The sequence below is a fragment of the Tubulanus polymorphus genome, chromosome 3 (assembly GCF_964204645.1).
Source record: "Tubulanus polymorphus chromosome 3, tnTubPoly1.2, whole genome shotgun sequence".
Taxonomy (NCBI): domain Eukaryota; kingdom Metazoa; phylum Nemertea; class Palaeonemertea; order Tubulaniformes; family Tubulanidae; genus Tubulanus; species Tubulanus polymorphus.
Genome location: NC_134027.1, coordinates 5,806,850 through 5,826,338, shown reverse-complemented (window position 1 = coordinate 5,826,338; position 19,489 = coordinate 5,806,850). Strand labels below are relative to the sequence as shown.

Genomic DNA, 19,489 nt, shown 5'->3' with positions numbered 1-19,489 from the left:
TTTTTTCGTCGCTGCAATACAGCGCAAGCGAACCAGACTGAATGCAGCGTTAGTTTGTATCTGTTATTCTTTGCTTTAACTATTCACTTGATGAAATTCGAAAGAGATAAGTCGACAGCGAACTTCTTGTATGTCGCGGCAGCCAAATATTTTCCCAAGATCGTAGATATGAGAAAAGTTACATTGCCGGATAAAATTTCGCACCATCTTCACGCACCCCGCTCTAGAGAAAAGATCAAGAGGAAGTGACGTCATTCCTTCTGGTTCTCACCTGCCGGCTAATAAACAATACTAATAGTCAGTTTATTTGTTAGTGTAGAACTCAGCGCACGATCAGGTGTAGAAAATTGGTTATCCACCGAGAAAAAGTTTTGTATTCTGAACAAACATTAAGTTAGTTTTTCTAGTAAACCGATTCGTATATGTCGTTAAGACGACGCCATTCGCACTATGGCAAAGTGGTGAGATGCTGCGTTAACTTGTTATTGTACATAGCGTTTGTTTTGTGAGTATTGCCTCCCTGGGCTCCAGGCTAGAACTCAGTAAAGCGGTTACAAAGTCTTATTCTATTGATATATTGACTTAGAATACACTAACAAGTTTACGAAGCTATACCTCTAACAGAAAGAGATATTAAACAATTATAGCTGATACCACATATACAGAAAAATAGAAATTTAACTGGATAAACGCCTTCCATTGCTGTTGATAAATCATAATCGAAATATATGAATGCATCTAAGCCAAGCAAAAATAGTTCATATGGATATTTGATTCTTGGATATTTACTATTTGACAATGTTGAAAACTGATTTCTTTTGATTTCAAAAATTCAAGAAATGGAGCCTTTACGTACTTATACACGTGAATTTTAGTTTAGCTTGTAAGTACGTATTGTATATCGTTGTTCACATAAAATCATTGCCTCTTGTTATGAAAATATCTACTGCAGCTACGGTGGGATGAAATTAATTTCGACCGCCAACAGTTCGCTTATCATGGATTTTGAGCAATAGTCGCTTTACTCACAACGAAACTTCGCGGTAGCTTCAACAGCCCACTCTACCCACCCGTAGCGCGACCAACTGAGCGCCGCTTCTCGGCTGCTCGCGGAGATTTAACGATTAAAATGTCGAACGCGAACTGTGCGTCGAAATTCCTACTTCTTTCCAAGACATTCTTGTATCGGTAATCGGATAGTCGGTTAACTTCAGGTGGCAAGGTAGATTCGTTTCCAATAAAAAAAAAAATTAGATTCCAACTGAGACACAGCGATATGGTATACCGCCGCATATGTTATGGGGAAATTAAAAAGAGAAAAAGTTTCTACATATAGATATATGCCTCTTGAATCATAGATATCGCACAGAAATAATTTATTATGTCAACAGAATTATGAGCAAAGTACAAACGCACTCGCATTCACGCTTTCTTTAAAACTATTTAGTTAGTTCCAATAAGTGATATACATGTATCACTGTATGTGTAAAAAAGACTGCAGGTTTTGACACTGACGAAACTAAACCAAGCTAATACTAAACATAACTTTTACGTTAAATATTTCATTCATATTCTACAGGATATTCGTTCAAAGATGCAAGTATCTACAGATTAGCTATCTTCTTCTCTAATTGGCGTGAGCTGAAGATTGGTTCGGTGTCATTTATAACCAGGTGACTGGGATAAAACTCGCGTTTAGATGGACGACTAACTGCATTCTCGCATGAAATCGATCTGAGCGAATGTACGAGCACTTTGCGTCTCTCGAATTTGCGACCTCGGGCCACGGCGCCAAGGCAGCTGTCAAAACCCAAACGGCAGTCACATGACCTGACAGAAGACACCTTTCGCGAGCGGCCATGTTAGATTCAAAGGGTAATCAATGAAGCAGACGCTTCGACATTCGATGTGTTAACGTCTCAGAATTAATGTAATTACCAGGTGGTTATGGTTATCCAACTTACTCCGGTGAAATATGACAAGAAAGCCTGATTCGCATTCACTGCAGTCAGAATATTCTGGTTTCCAACAAAGTTTAATTCGGTGCTCTAATAACAGACTTTGAACGCGCTGGATGTGGCTCAGTAGAAGTCCGGCGATTACACTAATTACATATAATCCGCTATCACCTTCGGTGGTTGATTACCCCAGGTATATCCACCGAATGACCAGCTCTTATTGACCCCCGACCGATTTAACTGACAGATACTTCCTCGATTTAGCCCATTTATTCGGGAAAAAATCTGATTAGTAGGTAAAATGTGAAGTGAGTCAGTTAACCTCTGTCAGAAGACGAAAAGAAGTTTTGGTTGAGATTTATACATTTCTTGAAGCGTTGCATAAAAATAATTTCGCTTCCTTTATATACTAAATCAACCCCTATTGATCTATATAAACTATGAGCGACTTTTCCATCAGCTCTACGCTTAAAAAATCAGAATCGTTTCTCAGATCAAAAAAGGTGTTGTTCCGTGACAGATTATTATAGATTGCAATCGATCCACCGGTTTGAAAAACACAGCATAAGTCACGCACGCTCCCGTATCACTGATGGGGTAAATAGGTACCAGGAAATAGTGTCACCCCGTATGACGCAATGGAATTATTTACTGGTATAACATTAAACGGTGATAGAGAAACATCAAATATCGGCCTCGTTAACGAATTGTTCAATGAATGCTATAACTTGGCTTTCATTTCTTTTCGACAGTCTTGCAAGTTACAAATTTTTACAAAGGAAGATTAAATTCAGACAATGAATAAAGAAGGACTCGGTCGGGGAATTGAAAAAAATCCTAAGGGTTATGTCTAGTTGAATCCCAGAGCTTCAAAATTAAACCACGTGTATGTATATATACCTATATTTGTAGAATTGCTACAGTTCGAAAGATCAAGTTCTAAACACGTTACGACATCGGTAGTATTTTGATTGTGAAGAAAGCTTTTTCAAAACCATGCTTCAACGCTGTGTTTTTACATTTTCGGAAGCGGGACCTTTCGCAGTTCGTACAAAAGCCGTAGTTTTGATTAAAAACAAGAACCATTGTACATCGGTTTAGCAGACGCCGGTTAAAGCAACACCGGTTAAAGCAAGATCGTGTTTACCTATCCCGCGACGACCACTGCAAGGCCTTTGCTGGTCAAATGCCTTTTCGGAATCGAAACAATGTAACCAATAAAATAAACTGTAGCTAAAACGTAAGATAGTCCGGATGGCACGCTCACTGAGAGCTTCGGGTATTTTGCGAACAATTGTTACCAAAACCTACAATCAATTTTGAATATGAAATAATAAGACTTATGTCTACAGCAGCTGCTTGATTCGTGTCTTCATTATTTTAAACCGGTTCTGCGCAGTCAAATATAAGACGCAATTCTCCTCGAATAGTCAGTTCAGTAGCCGGTCGCATTATCTGTTGAAAAACATGTTAGCCTTTTCAAGCTGAGTCAAGAGCTTTTGAGATGGGTCCGGCAAAAGTATTCTGTTCGCAAGCTCTTTGTAGGTTATTGTTTGCTCACTTGATACAATGCGGCATCGAGAAGATCGGGCCAATTCCAACGGCACAGGTGTGCTTTCAATACCCGATCTATACGAATTTTGCAACCGGCAAAGACTCGATTTAGAGCTTAAAACTTGATTTCATCGTCAAAAAGGCCGACATTTATCGTAACACAACAGATCAAATAGCATGGAATAAGTAAATGTACATACCCTTGAGCACTATTTGATTATTCTTCTGAAAATCTTACTTTTTCTGCACTTCATACGAAGACCCGACAGATAGTTCATCATCCATCTAGCCCAAATATTCTGACGGAAAAGTTATATTTCCAAGGAAAAAGGTTAGTTTCCCCTGGAAAAATATTTGGGACTTGATCATCGATATTTTACATTACACGGATGAAAGAGAAATTGATATTCATTTAGATAGCAAAAGTTCGTATATAACCTACGTATGTATTCAGTTTTTCGAAAGTACCGATATCTTTTAATTGAAAATAATATATCATTACGATCTTTCAATCTTTTGAAATTCACATTCCTCGGGGTTAACATATTCTCGCTAGGATGTCTATGGGGCCTAATGAATGGCGCCGAGTGAAGAACGAGTGAAGAAATGCCTATAGAGAAAGAAATCAAATGATCGCTTGGAGAACGTGAAAGTACGGGGAAGAAAAAGCCTTGAAAATTAGGTTTTCCATGTAATTGAGCTAGATAAACAAGGTTGCTACAATAGCGCGTTGTGTACGCGGGAAGGATTGTCGCGATGGGTGGAGACCTCATTAAAGGAACAAACGAGTGGGGAGTCAGCGAATAGACTGTCCAAAACTCGGCCCAACTTAATCATTTGGCACCGATACAATACCATGGACTTCAAGCTGTCAAAATATCCAGTCCCAACTAATAATCACTTCAGGAAAAACTGGCATCTACACAAAAGATCATTTTCATTTTTTATCATCAAGAAATGTAGTTGTGCAAAGCTGGCGTTTTAACCTACTAAGATGTTCGCTCTATTCATCATGGATGCACATATATAATTCTTAAGCCAGATCTTGTAAATCAAACGATCGCTTATAACTTGAAAAGACTAAAAGGGTGAAAATCAACTGAAGATCGATGAAGAAGTGAACAACAATGCTGACATGCATAAAAGAAATGAGAATTGTCTGGATAAACGCAAAAATAATGCTGAATTTTCCTTTTTGAGATCATATTTCATGATCAATTATAATGTTTGCCTCCTTGCTGGGTCTCGCGTAGAGGTAATTCTCGCGGTGTGTCCTTAATACAATAGCTAATTCGAACTTTGCGTATATCATTATTTCCTAATCTAACCATATTCACTGAGCGGCAAATCTTTTTACACCAATTTCTTAGCTTTTTATTAAAGAAAAACATACCCCATCTGGCGACGTGTCGCGCGTTTGCCTGATTCCATTCCTAATGCAGCTTTTTATATTTGATTATTAATCTGCTTGCGAATCGCTTAATACACGCCGAGTCCCCTGCAAATTTAGATAATAATGAAAAACTTTCCAGCGGGTCGGATTTTCAGAAAACTGGAACCCGCCTCTTGATGATTCATAATTCTTTCGGCTTTAAGTGCTTCAACTCTTAGAAAAAGATTCGTTTTTCTTTTTGTACTTTGAGCTTAGAATATGAGTAGAGTTGATATGAATTCAATATATCAATGTCGTTAACGTTCGTTAACTGCATTGATCCTGGACCTAAGAACCGAGATTCGGTATGTCCTTGCCTTGATTTATGAAAAGGACGCCTTTTCCTTGGTTAATAATTGTGCTTTATATCGACCACCTTGGTGTCGGTGATCTCATTATAATTCGAAAATATTTTTTCCATATTGCAATTAAAAGCGGCCGCAGCCGACTGGAGTTTGCTGAATTCATGATTGTAGGCATATGCTTTTATTTTTGCATACGGCTTTAATCCCAACGCTGATGGCCTCGGGTACGGGGAAGTGTTCTTCACTAGATTACCCCAATTATTATAGGCCAATACCATCTACCGGTTAACCGAGGCTCCCTGCGGCAAAGTGGACCACTTCAATTCAAAGCCGAAGCCACCTCAATGAATCTCTAATTAAAGTGATATGCCATTATTGCCGGTTCGAGTGTCAAACCATTGAAAACGATTCAGGAATGCTTGTCAACAATGAACGGTTTTTCGCCATATCCAGCTGGGTTGGCTTTTATGAGCCGTTTCGGTGCCCGAAAACAAATTTACCGAAAGCGTTATGGTCGCTCTTGCGAGGTTAATTAAGTGGTTAATGTTGACGGAATGCCAGTCGCAGAACAATGGCGCCGACTGGTGATTTGTCGGCAAAGTTTACTTTCAAATTTTGGAAGTGTCGCGAGAAGTCTTCTAACTGCTGCTGTCGCATGATTTAGATTTTTCACCTATCAAATGCATGCTAGAAAATATTGTATTCTTCGTGATGAGCAAACCAGCTGAAAAATCAGTCGCAGCTGGAGACTCGATATAAGAACATTGTGCAATGATGTATTCGCGTCAATTTTCTTTGATTTCAATTTCATATTCAATTATTTCGAATTGAAATGCATTTGCTCGTTTGCCCCACACTCAATCACTGAGAAGCCACGGGCAATTATCCGTTTTAATGTTATTTATGAACATAAATTGAGTACATAACTCGTGAATCCTAATCCCTAGTAACGTATTGAAACATTTATTACGTCCCCGAGGATATCTAGTCAGCACCGATGATACCTGTTAACCAACACAAACATTCGATTAATTTGTTTGAAATATTGGCCTCATCGATTGCCCGCAGCGCGTCATTAAACGCGAAATAACTATACGGCTTTAGGATTTAAATGTCTCGTGCCGCGTATTTTCGGTGAAAGTTCGCGGTGATGCGTTAATTCGATGATTTAGTGTTTACCGAAGGCGACGAATGTTTTCCTTTAATCCGTCGCGTCCTATAGCGATGTTTACGTAGCAAGTGAAACACTTACGTCACTGGCCGGCTCAAAATCAGCGTTTCATTTCGTTGCGAGGGTTGCCACCCGGCAACCGCGAAAAAGCAGCGATTTTCAAGTTTCCACTTTTGCAAATCGAAATGTTCCCAATCTCATAGGATTAGGAAATTTCATTTGGATTAAACAAATTATCATTCAATTTCTTAATTGAACATTGACTGCATTTATACCTAACCAATATCAGCTCTAATGAGCATAATTCATTATCAAACCTACACACCGGCCAGGCATGTAACTCGTGCATGCCATTCCAAAACAAAATATCAACGAGCAAGCTGGTCCATAATGTCATAATTTTGATAGTAAAACTACCGAACAATTTCAGTCGGTATTGAATTGAAGTTCGAAAGAAAACTATCTTAGCATACCACGAGGTGTACCATGGTACTTAAGAAACACCATAAATTCAATATAGAATACGATAGTTGCATTTATTTTGATTGAATCAATTCAAGTTGTATTTTGAACACATCGAAGATCACTTGATCGATCAATTAAGTCAATCGGACAGTCATTGCATATAGACGTATATATACATTGCTAGTAATAACGTTGATTTCCGTATTTCTAGTTTCAACTATTTTCTCTGTTTAAAGACTGATGTAATTCTTTCGCCGTTTTACTTCCTGCTGACGATTTTGAATCATATTTTCATAAGCCTTCCAACGTTGTTCGAAGAAGTTCCTCGAATCAAGTGCCATGCGATGGCGACTGTGTTGCGTGTGTTTGGCCCTCACCGATCTCGTCGGAAATTGGAAACAACCAACTGGAATTTTCAGTACCGTTTGACCAAGTAAGCGCAACTCGAACCGCAGGCAGGCCCCGACTTTGCCAACCCAGGATGTGTTGTAGAAAACAGTGCACCATGTAGCAACATATGGCAAACCCTGACACAAAGCAGGTGGGTTATGAACTGAAAATATATGACACAATGAAATATGAAATACATCCATACTACATACACTGGATTTTTCTATATACTCCAAATCGACAGATTCATAAGAAAAATGTCCATGAATTGATTTCAACTTTCGAATCCGACGAAGATTAATTGATATATACTCACGATTGATTGTTTCATTTACGTAAACTTTGCCATCCAAAGTCATGACTACATTTATATCAGTTGTTACTTTATCGTATGTCATGTTTACACAACCTTGAAATAAATAAGAATAAAGAGAATAAGATGTTTATATTTATCAGATGCATATAAGAATTACTGCTTTTCGCTTGCATCAAATATCGTAAAACTGCTATTCGAAAACAATATCTTTTTTTGTGGTCTACATGCTACATTTTATGGTCTTGTTTTCGGACCTCTTTTTTCAGACAGATAGTGTTATAAATTTCATCAATCAAACTCATATGTTTCACACGTCTTAAGGTTTATCAAATTTACCTGTGCTGTTGATTCTGAGAAGTTTTGACACGATATCTGCACAACATCCACACTTCGTATCCGTTGGGCAAGAGCAGCCTGTATTTTGTATATCCTTTCGACTCAATGCTTCGACATTGTGGACTGCATTTATAAATTCTGCCAAATCGATTGAAAAGTTCTCCAAATGTACTACAAAGAAAAGTTTTAAAAAGTTTTAAAAATTTGAAGGAAAATACAATATCTAGACATAAATCGTCATGCGCATTAACAAACTTAACCGGCTGCAGAATTGTACACATAAAATAAGATCGCTTTTTAGACTATTTTTTTTTCGGTTAGCGGTACTTATGAAGCGGTACTTATGACCCGAGTTCGAAACATGGAAATCCTATAGATTCCTTGTAGTTAAACAAAAGCATAACCATATTCCGAAATAAAAAACGATGCGCAATTTCGTATTTATTAGATCTGTACAGTACACAGCGTGGGGTTTGTGAATCGGATGGTAACGTGGCAAGTATCTACTACACCTTTATCAGGATATGCGGTAGCCAAAGATCCAGCGATGGTACTGCAAAAAAACAGCAAAATAATATTCCCGGTCATTGCGACGATCTGTCAGTGCTAAGAAATTGTTTGTAATGAATTTCCAATTTTCAGTACAACTAGTCAATACTTCGAACTTTGAAACTAGAGGCCTATATAAACAAAATCAGACCTCTTATCAATCACGATGAAATTAGTCATACATTTTGACCGAGATTTTGCGTTATCGAACATTTGAAAAAAATAGATAAAGCATCTTGCTTATCGAATTCCCGAAATCGTATCAATATCCCCCGAATGAGACACGAGTTCACCTTATTTCTAACATTTATTGACGAATTAATATATTCAAGACTAACTATTAAGATAGAATGCTATCACTAAGACCGGAATGCAGCAAATGAAAAAAAAAACTCTGAATTACTGAATTAAGAATGTATTCTTCGCTTTTTTTTTGGGGGGGGGGGTTAATTGAAAATACACATTTATGGTGACATGGGCCGCTGAGAAGAACGGGCACCGGCGGTGGCGCACCTTCAATGGAGCATTCCTTTTTCATATCCCAACAGTCGGTATTGTATTACACCATACACTATAATGGCGGCTGTGGTAAGAATTAAACGAAAAATTAACGAAGAACCTGCGGAAAAACTCGTTTTGTGTTGTAAAAGGCAGAGAAAAAATGATTCTGATGAAGTAGAAAGTAACACAGAGAGCGTAGAAGTAACAACTGCGTTGAAATTTGCTGGTACTCTTGTAGATAAGGTGAGTAAATCGATTGAAATGTTCAATCACTAGTCCTGAATACTTACCATACAGTGTCGTTGTTAAGTTACGGGTTCCCTACAACGGCTAAGTATTAGACTAAATCACTCTCCTGTCACTGACTCACTCAGCCCTCACCGTACTTAACATGTATGGTACCACTGGGCCCAATACATTACCAATTGTGTCAAGTCCCTGTAGTTGTGATAAAGTTAGGAATGGCATGTAATGTGTACTTTTCCTTTACTTTGTCTTTACAGTCTCAGTCAGTCTCAAAAACCGTACGTGATGCAATTCGTAAAGCAAAACTTGAAAAGGAATACAAAGGTCATGGCACTGACATTACTAGCAATGTACGCGATACTAAGCGACAAAGCTCAAAAGCCAACAGATTAAAAGTGTCCCTCCGCAATCGGGCGTTGAACTTGGAAAGTTTGGACAAAGAAAGCAGTGATAATTCGGCGGTGAAAGGCGACGTTTACCAGGATGCGACATATTCTCTTTATGATTTAGAAACTGAGGTATGGAATAATACTTTCACTTTTCCTCGTTGATGTAAATAAAGTTATCAAACTCGATAATCTGAAAGTTAATAAGTTGATGATCTGCCTGTAACAACAGATAAAAGCGATCTAGTTTGTGGCAGGTATGGGTTTGGACCCACTCCTCAGAAGAAGTAACAGATTGACAATAATATCATTTAAGGCTATTAGTGGTAATGAAACAGTTACGTGTAACTCGGTTCCGATGGTGCGGGAATCAACTGCGACGATCGAAACGGCAGAAAATCAAACTGATTACGTTTACGACGTGTATTATTTGAATCAACGTCAGTTTGATTTCCGACTCCTCGAGGACGTGATGACCATCGAGGCTTACAACGAGGACTATATGTTTAACGGTTACCGCGACGACGGTGATTTAAACGTCTACGACGATGAAGATGATAGCAATGATGAAGATAACTGGAGGAATGATTATCCCGACGAGGACCCGCGATTTTATGAGAACGAAGATTGTGATGAATATGGTAAATTATATCGAAAAATGCATCTTATTTCGCCTTTGAAATTTCATAAATATCAGCACATTTTTCATCACTTTTTGCAGCAGGTGATTATTCTGGTTTCGATGAAGAAAACTTGCGATCTCGAATGAAGAAATGTTCATTAGCAGGTGAGATGAATGCCGCGATTTTTTAGTATTGAAAGTCTATTATGATTTCATTTTTAAACCAGCCTAAAACGTTCACTTTTCATCCGTGTCAGTCCATGAGACGGAATCCAGTTATCAAGGTCATTGATAACTAGGGTTAGTTTACATTCACCAGGAGGCGAAGTCAGATTGTCGAGCATTTGACATGGTGTCCCTGAACTTTCTAGTTCATTTTAATGAGATTCTTTTGTACAAAAATTTTTCAGTGGAAGAGAATTTATCTAGTGATGAAGAGAATGATATTTGGACTCCACAACGGAATTATGACGAATATAAAAAGGATGTTATAAAAGAACTTTATGGTGAAGGAGTAGAAAGTTCAGATGATGAGGACTATTTGTATTCGCATGAAGCTGGATCATGATCGATCGGAGGATTCTAGATTTTCAAACAATTCCACCAATGATCAGATCAGATTATCTTTAAGCACTGGGGAATTCGAATGGGCCATTTTCTCATGCACTCGTGAACTACTTAAACAGTGAACCTTGTTACAACAAACTTCACAGGACCAGAAAATCTGTTTTTTATATCCAGTATGAAAATAACCCCTTACTTAGAACACAATTTTATATTTGTAACATCCGAAGAATCGTTGTATGCAAGTTTGTTAAAACGAAGTTCCACTGACACTATACTATACTATAAATACATGCAGAAAGTGTGCTGTATATTTCTTCCATTTATTACTAAATTGAACTGCTTTGCTTTGAACGTGACATTGATTTGCTCTCATTAACAAATTTTCTGTTAATTACCAATGGTCTTTCAATTTTGTCAGCCAACCCCACACTGACTAAACTGCATGTTGATCAATTTTATGGTATGTATTATGCTTTCCTTTTGGTAAATAAAATGCATTTTTAAATCTTAAGCCTTCATGGTGTTGTTTAAAAGATATTTTGTTGATTGATAGGATGACTTGCAAGTTCACAATAAAACAGTTTGACTAATTTGAAATTTAATTTATTTACACATTCTACATTTGTAAACTTTATCACAAGTGGTTTTTGTCAAATCTAATTGCTTTTGAATTATCTACTAAAAGCTATTATTTTTTCACTGAGTTTTGGACATTTGTGTCCATTGTTCAGGGGTAAGAGTCCTTTGAGGTAAAGCGTGTAATTCCTTCATTTCTTCAGCAAGAATTTTATTCACCATCCTAAAAAATAAAAAACCTCAACTGTTCAACGGATATCAAGTTAACCCGCTTAATCTCTGGATCAGTTTAGCCCAGATTTTAATCGTATCCTACCTTTGTCGTAGAAGTAGTTTCTGATCTTTGAATTTTTCGGAAACCACCAGCACTGAGAAACTAGCACCACAGCCATCGCTGATATCTTCCACTTCCTGAAAGAGATGGTTATAGTGAAATTTCTTCATCTAAGCACTACACTTTTATTACGGCATCAAAACCTGTGCTAAAAACAGGAGTATTGTATAATCCCTCCAACAAATTGTTGAATTGAATTTGAATTGAAGAGAAGTTCATTGTTGGATTCTGATACCCCAAAACTTACTAAATGTACCGGTTCCAGTTCTTGTGTGAGCTTATCGACTATCTGTTGTTTGGAGACCCCCATTATTCTCGTCAGCGACAGGAATCGTGAGGCAGTAACAAAAGAAAAATGTGATTTAGCACAAATTGTGGAGAAATTCATCGTATATGCAACGGTGAAAACACGGACGCGGATTACTTTCCGGATCCAATATCAGCAAGAGTGAGTATGTTGGACACAGGTATCATAAACTCTTTTTATAATTTTGGTATTAGAATTGCAAAAATATCTTAATGAAAACTTACTTGGACAAGCAATTCAACATTTGATTTCCCAGGATTCGAACCTGATTGCCAGGACTCAAGTTCTCAACAACTTAATTCTCAAGGTCGTTGAGTACGATTGTTGTCAAATTATTCTCTTACTCTTTTGGCCTTTCAATTCCCTCTCTCACTTCCAAGTAAGATGGTAGACCGTGACTGTTTTGACTTTTTGCCTTCATGGTGAACTGTGTGTTTTGTTCCCGACCAAGCTCATATGAAATTGTCGACCAGTTTTATATTAGGCCTACCCTAGTAGACTAGCCACTCACTCATGTCAGACACTCAAACCTAACACTCGGTATTGACATGTCCATGTTTTCTTTTCTGTTCTTCTGATGTATATATAAGTAGAAATTAAGATTATCTTTTAAGCGTTATGGTCTTTCTGATGAAAACAATTCTATCACGGGTTAATAATTGTTTGCTGAGATCCAATACATTCAGAAGTATGTCTACGAAAAGAATCGGTTTAGTTCAAATGACGTGTACGTCCAAAAAAGAGGAAAACTTTGAGCAATGCGAGAAATTGATCAAAGAGGCTCACAGAAAAGGAGCAGAGGTGATTTCTAGAAAACTTGCTTTAACCTTAACAGTACACTCCACACTCAAATTTAATCCAATCAATTCAGATATTTGAAAGATATTTTAACCCTGCGTATATCTGAGTCGTTCTTATACAGATATCGCTTTTAATTTCGGAAAATTAATCCTTATCCAAAAAGATCTGATTTGAACAGCCTCTTGTAGCCGGTTTAACATTTCACGTGAATATAGGTAATGTAGTAAAAGCTTTAGAAGATATATCTGATGCATGTTGATCATTTTTCAGATGGTATTTCTGCCGGAATGTTTCGACTACATCGGTGAAAGTAAAGCCCAATCATTGACGCTCAGCGAGCCATTGAACGGGCCTTTGATTACTAAGTACAAGAATCTAGCGAGCGGTCTTGGGATCTGGTTGTCTCTCGGTGGATTTCATGAAACTGTCAGTATTCATTTCTTACGGCATTCCTCATTATACATCGGTCTAAAACGTTTGTTGGAATTCATTCCTTTATTATTCAGGGTCCTGAGTCACACAAAAATCGCGTGTGGAATGCTCACCTGATAATTGACAAACATGGACACCTTCAAGGTCGTTATTGTAAAACGCATTTGTTTCACGTCGATATACCGGGAAAAGTGAAATATTCTGAACGTGAACTAGTCATTCCTGGTTCACAAATTGGCCCAATAATTGATACAGTATGCGGTCGAATAGGTATGGCAATTGTATCCTTTATACATGATCCAACTAACTATGAATGAGAGGACCTGGGTTGGAGAAATTGCGCAGAGGTGAATTCTAGAAAACTTATTTGCACCAGAATAGTCGACTCTGCTCAAATAAAATCCGATGAATTCAGATAGGCCTATTTGAAATACGTTTTTACATTGGTTGGATGAAAGCAAATACAGTCCAACTCACTGAAGTTTTCATTGTATATAAATATGATGACTTTGTTTGACTAATACCAGTAGCAAAATGAGTAGCGGGTACCTGTAGATATCCTAAATGAGTGTCAATATGTGCTTAGTTAACTGTCTTTATGTTCTATTCTGAATTCCTGTTTAGACTATTATAGACTAATTAACTTGTTTTATGAAATATCCTTGACTAAAAACTAATTCAGTGTTATGATGTGCGATTCCCTGAACTAAGTTTAGCTTTAAGACAACAAGGTGCAGAAATATTGACTTATCCATCCGCATTTACAGTACCTACTGGAAATGCTCACTGGGAGGTAAGCATTGTTTCAGATGAAATCATTTATCACGCTGTCCATTCATCATTCATCAATGATATTTTGTATTTTCAGGTTTTATTACGAAATCGTGCAATAGAAAATCAGTGCTACGTGATTGCAGCAGCGCAGGTTGGGAAGCATAATAGTAAAAGGTCTTCTTATGGGCACTCCATGGTAACTATTTCATGGATTTGTTTCTATTACTCCGTACATGTATCGGCAATTATGGTATATACTGGGTAATGAAACATTCTATTAAATGTTTTAGGTAGTTGATCCATGGGGCAAAGTGATAGCTGAACTGCCAACTGGAGTTGGAGTTTGTATGGCCGAGATTGATATACCATTTCTACATCGTATTCGACAAGAAATGCCACTGTACACTCACCACCGACACGATCTGTATGGTCATATGTACGTTGAATTATTTGGTACGTATGCTGCGCTATCGATGTCTGAGCTTATCATTACTTACATAACAAGTCAGTAGCTGTTACTTGGTCGTTTACATTTTTAGGAGAAATAGATTGCAAGGAAACCTACAGATTTGGTGATCATGAAATCAAATCTTCACAACTGTTTTTTCGAACGTCCATGACTATGGCATTTGTGAATATAAAACCAGTTGTACCAGGGCGTATCCTTTACTTGTTAACTAATGGTGTATGTTGTTATTAGTGAAAACTTATTAGTGAAAAGATTCTTAACTTAGTGAAAAGATGTGCTAATAGCGCCTTTAAGACGTGCTACAAAGTTTACTGAGCTCATTGCTAATGAGATATCAGATTTGTTCACTGTTGCACAGAAAGTTCAGCGTGTTATAGAACAAATATATAACACATCTTCATGTTCGCTTGTTATTCAAGACGGACCAGATGCTGGACAAAGTGTAAACGTAAGCATTTTTTCAATGTACTGGTTCTGTAATAATTGCTAATTCCACAGTAGATATTTGAAATTTCTTCTTTACTTTTCATGGTAATGTCATTTTCAGCATCTTCATATTCATATTCTTCCACGTAAACCCGGTGACTTTGAAAACAATGATGATCTCTATACAACAGTAAGTAGGCTGCAAAGACTTCATTTTTCTTTATTTCTCAGGTTTGCAGAGAGAGAATTTTTTTCTGCTCATATCATTTCAGTTGGAAAGTCACGATAAGGATATGAAGAGTGGCACTAGAACTGAGGAAGAAATGGCTGCTGAATCACATTCCCTTAGGCCATATTTTGCCAAGATTTCACAATCAAAATCAATGTTATCATGATTGAATGTTGTTTGCTTCATTAGGGTTTAGTTTTAATTGAAAATGGTAGGTGCCATATGAAATATTCTGAGTTATAATTCTAGTGAAACTCAATTGCATTTTTTATGCCTTCCCCATTTTGCAAGACATGAATACATTTGTGATTACTAAATGCTAGGTTCACACACACACTCACACAAAATTTTCCGTTGAGGAGTCGACAACGAGCACAAGCCTTTTGTGAACGAAAAAGTTGCTCGCTCTTTTTTTCTAAACTTGCCTCGACTACTGGTTGAAATATAGCATGTTCTTTTTCTCGCCACTCAAGTGATGTAATCGAGAGAATCTGGTCTACTTTGTTCGATAGTAAAAGAATCCAATTTCTGTTGGACAACATTTGAAAAACTTCTACCGGTAATTCATTACTGTGATAATTTACTACATACCCATGTGTTATTTATGTATGATTCATTCAGTGAATAAAATATTCGCTTATTTTATGTGAAATCTTTTAGACTAGATACGTTTATATTTGAGCTAAATATAGATTGTTAATGTTGTTATTGAATATTGTGACGTTTTGAATGAGGTATTGCTAGTTGGCAGAGATTTATTTACTTCAATTGATGACAGGCTAATGTAATCATTAAGATAACATTCAATTTTAAAGTTGTGTTCATAGATTGTGTAGATTTGTGTAGATCTGTGTATTACTGGCGGCAATAAAGACTATAAATGATTTAAAAATTAACTAAGCTTAGTTCATTTCATAGTTCCTGGTTTTAATGGCTATAGCCAATAAGCGGGCATTGAAGCTCTAGAACTGAAGCAAACACTTGTCGTCTCAGAAAATCGGTTGCTTGATCATGGGACATTTTTTTTAATGGAAATCCTGGAACGAACCGCTAGTTCGCTTAATTCTAACAATGGACGCATAGACTAGATACAAATAAACTAAATAGAATCTAATCTATACATCCATGTTATGTCAAACCTAAGATTCTTTAGCGTAAATGGTGCGGGCCAAATAGCAAGACCCACAGCAGTCAAAAATATCAACTGAAAGCTAATTCTGCCCATTTTTCATATCGATTCTTATGAAATCACCTGACAGACAAAATAAATGGAAAAGTACATCAGCGAAAAAGAACTATTAGTGAGAAAAGGTAAAATATTTTATTTGTTCCTATTCATGATAAAAATAGAAAGAATGGTATATTTCATATACCTCATTTATATATATATTATCAGCACTTAAGTGTAGTATAACAATACATTGAATATATACAAACATATAAATTCACCCTCGCTTGTATAGATAAGCATTTTCATTAGGACTTACATTCTACAAAACCAATTTCAATTTAGAGCCGACAGCAATATGACCAAATAAAGAATTTCCATGATGAATATACAAGCATTGCATAAAATTGGATACAAAACAGAAATGAAAATGGCGTGGCGAGAGTGTATAAAAAAACAGCAAAATACACCACATGCTGCACTGTATGTAAAGTACTCAAGTTAGAAATGTTTAAATAATGAGGAAGGAGCGTATGAATAAAATAACTGGCGAGATTCAAGCTCATGATAGAATGACGATACCACACATGTATTTAAGCCGGTACACGCTACATGAACTGGAAAAAGCAAATACTGATTGTTTAAAACTAACTAAAACCACTGCAACAGGCAGGCAGATGAATCATCTTCTTTACATCCATGATATACAAAATGTACTTCTCATAAGCAACCCAAAGCATTAAAAACCCTTGTGGTTATTTGCCATGCGACAAACTCTGTTAAGTATTCAGATATCTTTTCGTTGATTTAGCTTTTCAATGTGGGTACCATGGAAAATTATAACTAATGTAACTTATTCGAAAGAGATACCAGGTAACTGACCATTATACATGTATGCATAAATCATTAGAATTTGTTAAAACAAATGAAATGGTTATATACGAAAACCAAGAGGCCCTTCACTGAGTTAATTTTCATTAGATAGGTTCTCTAGGGATACATTTACCAAGGTAAGGAACTTTGCATTCTAAGTTATACGACTAATAAAATGACAACACTCAAAACTCCAGCAATTACCGGTACATTTCAAAGGTACAAAGACCATAGCTTTTAAAACATTTTCAAAGTTATGACTAGCCTTTCTCTCCATAATCTGTTGTAGTGCATTCATGAACAAAACATATACAAATTTGATTTTTTTCATGAAACGAATTCAATTCATTCAATGATCATTGATTTATCTAGAGTTTCCAGTGATGTATTCATCATAGTTGCATTTGAAATATTCACTAGCGAAACTCTTGTACTAACAAAGTGATCTCACAAAAATACTGATTTATGCATCTTGCAGGCAACTGGTTATAACCTGAGTTTTAGTCGATGATACGATGTTGTTTATTTCACTTCATCTCAAAGCGGAAATGAGATGGGATGGATTTCCGCCATGGAAGTGTCTCATCAAACTCCTAAGTCATCTCCAGGGAGTCGACATCCACAGTTATGATCTGAACACTAATCATTAATATCACAGACAGTGAGGAATTCGCGCGTGTCATGAAAGTTTCCGACTACGTCGGAATAACACTATGTTCGTCAATAGTTTTAGTCGCATCTTCATAACTAGGCGGTGGAGTTTGCTCTACTCCTTCAGCCAATGGCGATATCATGTGCATGGAATGCTGAAATACAAACATATTCTTTTATCCATTTTTGGCAAAGAACATTTCATTTAAGTCTTCTTGAAAGTGCCTGAATCAGTAATATCAATGCCACACTGCTGGGTGTAGAAACCAAGAAGAGTATTTAACTAGAGCTGGGGCCGGTTGCATAGTCATGGCTTAGACTTAAGACCAGTCTAAGACCAACTTAGTTCTATAGCCAATTTAACAACTTAAGACCATTCTTAAGATTTAAGACCACTTTTGGACGTAAGTCACGACTGCGCAACTGGCCCCTGTATCTGAAAATATTTTCAGTAACAGCTCCAACTGAATGAATACTTACACATGAACTATAAAATGAACTATGAATGGACGTGGATGAAAGGTAATTTGGCAAGTGAGTGCGAACAAATTCGGGTGTTGGATAGCGATCTGTTGTCATAACTTCGACATAAGACGGAGGTGGTTCAAATGCAACATGGTGACCAACACGATCAGGTGATGTTGTATCATCCGTCTGTGACAATGCTGTAATATATCAAATTCATTCGTTTCTTCAAATTCTGGATCAATACTCCGAATATCAGCTATCGATCTATTTATAGCAATCAGGGATTCCCACCCCTACTTACTATTTCTTTCACTCCACCGTTTTTTAATACAATAAATGATGATAAATATCAGCAAAGCTCCTATGATACACAGCACCACGATGATAATCAGCTCTTCTAAGAAATGTGGACCACTCGAATTCAAATCCATCATACTGAAAATATCAATTAGAACATTCAGAACAATCGGATTCAACTACATGTCTCCTATTACTCCTGTTTTAAGTAGTCTTTGATAGTATTACATTACAATGCACCTACGTGCTTGAATCAGATGACTTTCACACTGATAATCTCAATCAGGCAGTTATCAGATATAGGCCAACACGGTTAACAACAGGGTAGTGTGTTGATAAAATGTTCTTCAATCAACTTCAAACTACCAATTATCTCACTCGGCACCCTTTTGCTTACCCTATCCTACCAAGCTCTTAACCCTACCCAAATCTTATCTTAATAAATCAACAATTGTTCAGAATTAATCAAAACTTTACTGTGAGGTAGTAGCCAAGGAAGTCCTTGGTTGCTGAAGTCTGCAACAACATGATACTGTTAGCTGGTTAGTGATAGATTTATTGAACAAATTCACTGATCGGATCGAATATCGTTTATTTTCACGAGTTCAGTTCAGAATCAGGACTTACAAAATATCTACATTTTTTTCAACGTTCGAATCAGCGTTTCTAAGAATGGACCACTGGAAATCCATACGTGTAAGAACCAATTCTCATAGTATTTATCATGGTTTTGTCGACGGTGTTCAGAATGGGAAAATTACTTCCAGTTTACCGGACTTCCGGGTTTATGTCACAATTTCTTAAAAGGTGTCTAATTGGATAATATTTTCAAACTAGGTCAAAATCGACCAATCACATTCGGTTTTACATTTCGTGAGCCAATGTC

General features: G+C 37.0%; 5 protein-coding genes across 6 annotated transcripts; 2 read left to right on the top strand and 3 right to left on the bottom strand.

Annotated features, from left to right (window-relative positions):
* Positions 1-6,937: 6,937 nt before the first annotated feature.
* On the bottom strand, positions 6,938-8,599 carry LOC141901975 (uncharacterized). Its single transcript, XM_074789585.1, has 4 exons — positions 8,440-8,599; positions 7,928-8,098; positions 7,592-7,684; positions 6,938-7,438 (listed from the first exon to the last, which is right to left on the bottom strand). The coding sequence occupies exons 1-4, from the start codon at positions 8,513-8,515 to the stop codon at positions 7,116-7,118; spliced, it is 663 nt and encodes a 220-aa protein (XP_074645686.1). The 5' UTR covers positions 8,516-8,599; the 3' UTR covers positions 6,938-7,115.
* A 453-nt stretch (positions 8,600-9,052) lies between these two features.
* On the top strand, positions 9,053-11,309 carry LOC141901824 (putative RNA polymerase II nuclear localization protein SLC7A6OS). 2 transcript variants are annotated; one of them, XM_074789320.1, is made up of 5 exons: positions 9,053-9,220; positions 9,481-9,741; positions 9,926-10,250; positions 10,334-10,396; positions 10,642-11,309. In XM_074789320.1, exons 1-5 carry the CDS (start codon positions 9,053-9,055, stop codon positions 10,797-10,799), a joined length of 975 nt encoding a protein of 324 aa, XP_074645421.1. In that variant the 3' UTR covers positions 10,800-11,309. The 2 variants fall into 2 exon arrangements, with proteins under 2 accessions (XP_074645421.1, XP_074645420.1); XM_074789319.1 differs by having other exon boundaries at positions 10,331-10,396.
* Positions 11,310-11,388: 79 nt separating this feature from the next.
* On the bottom strand, positions 11,389-12,106 carry LOC141901825 (uncharacterized). The gene is made up of 3 exons (XM_074789321.1): positions 11,956-12,106; positions 11,691-11,785; positions 11,389-11,597 (listed from the first exon to the last, which is right to left on the bottom strand). Exons 1-3 carry the CDS (start codon positions 12,094-12,096, stop codon positions 11,495-11,497), a joined length of 339 nt encoding a protein of 112 aa, XP_074645422.1. The 5' UTR covers positions 12,097-12,106; the 3' UTR covers positions 11,389-11,494.
* A 223-nt stretch (positions 12,107-12,329) lies between these two features.
* On the top strand, positions 12,330-16,015 carry LOC141901823 (deaminated glutathione amidase-like). Its single transcript, XM_074789318.1, has 10 exons — positions 12,330-12,816; positions 13,087-13,242; positions 13,323-13,529; positions 13,931-14,041; positions 14,117-14,218; positions 14,313-14,475; positions 14,562-14,681; positions 14,764-14,939; positions 15,039-15,107; positions 15,190-16,015. The coding sequence occupies exons 1-10, from the start codon at positions 12,634-12,636 to the stop codon at positions 15,310-15,312; spliced, it is 1,410 nt and encodes a 469-aa protein (XP_074645419.1). The 5' UTR covers positions 12,330-12,633; the 3' UTR covers positions 15,313-16,015.
* Positions 16,016-16,480: 465 nt separating this feature from the next.
* Positions 16,481-19,393, bottom strand: LOC141901949 (uncharacterized). The gene is made up of 4 exons (XM_074789553.1): positions 19,231-19,393; positions 18,608-18,741; positions 18,319-18,503; positions 16,481-17,993 (listed from the first exon to the last, which is right to left on the bottom strand). The coding sequence occupies exons 1-4, from the start codon at positions 19,293-19,295 to the stop codon at positions 17,883-17,885; spliced, it is 495 nt and encodes a 164-aa protein (XP_074645654.1). The 5' UTR covers positions 19,296-19,393; the 3' UTR covers positions 16,481-17,882.
* Between the last annotated feature and the right edge of the window lie 96 nt (positions 19,394-19,489).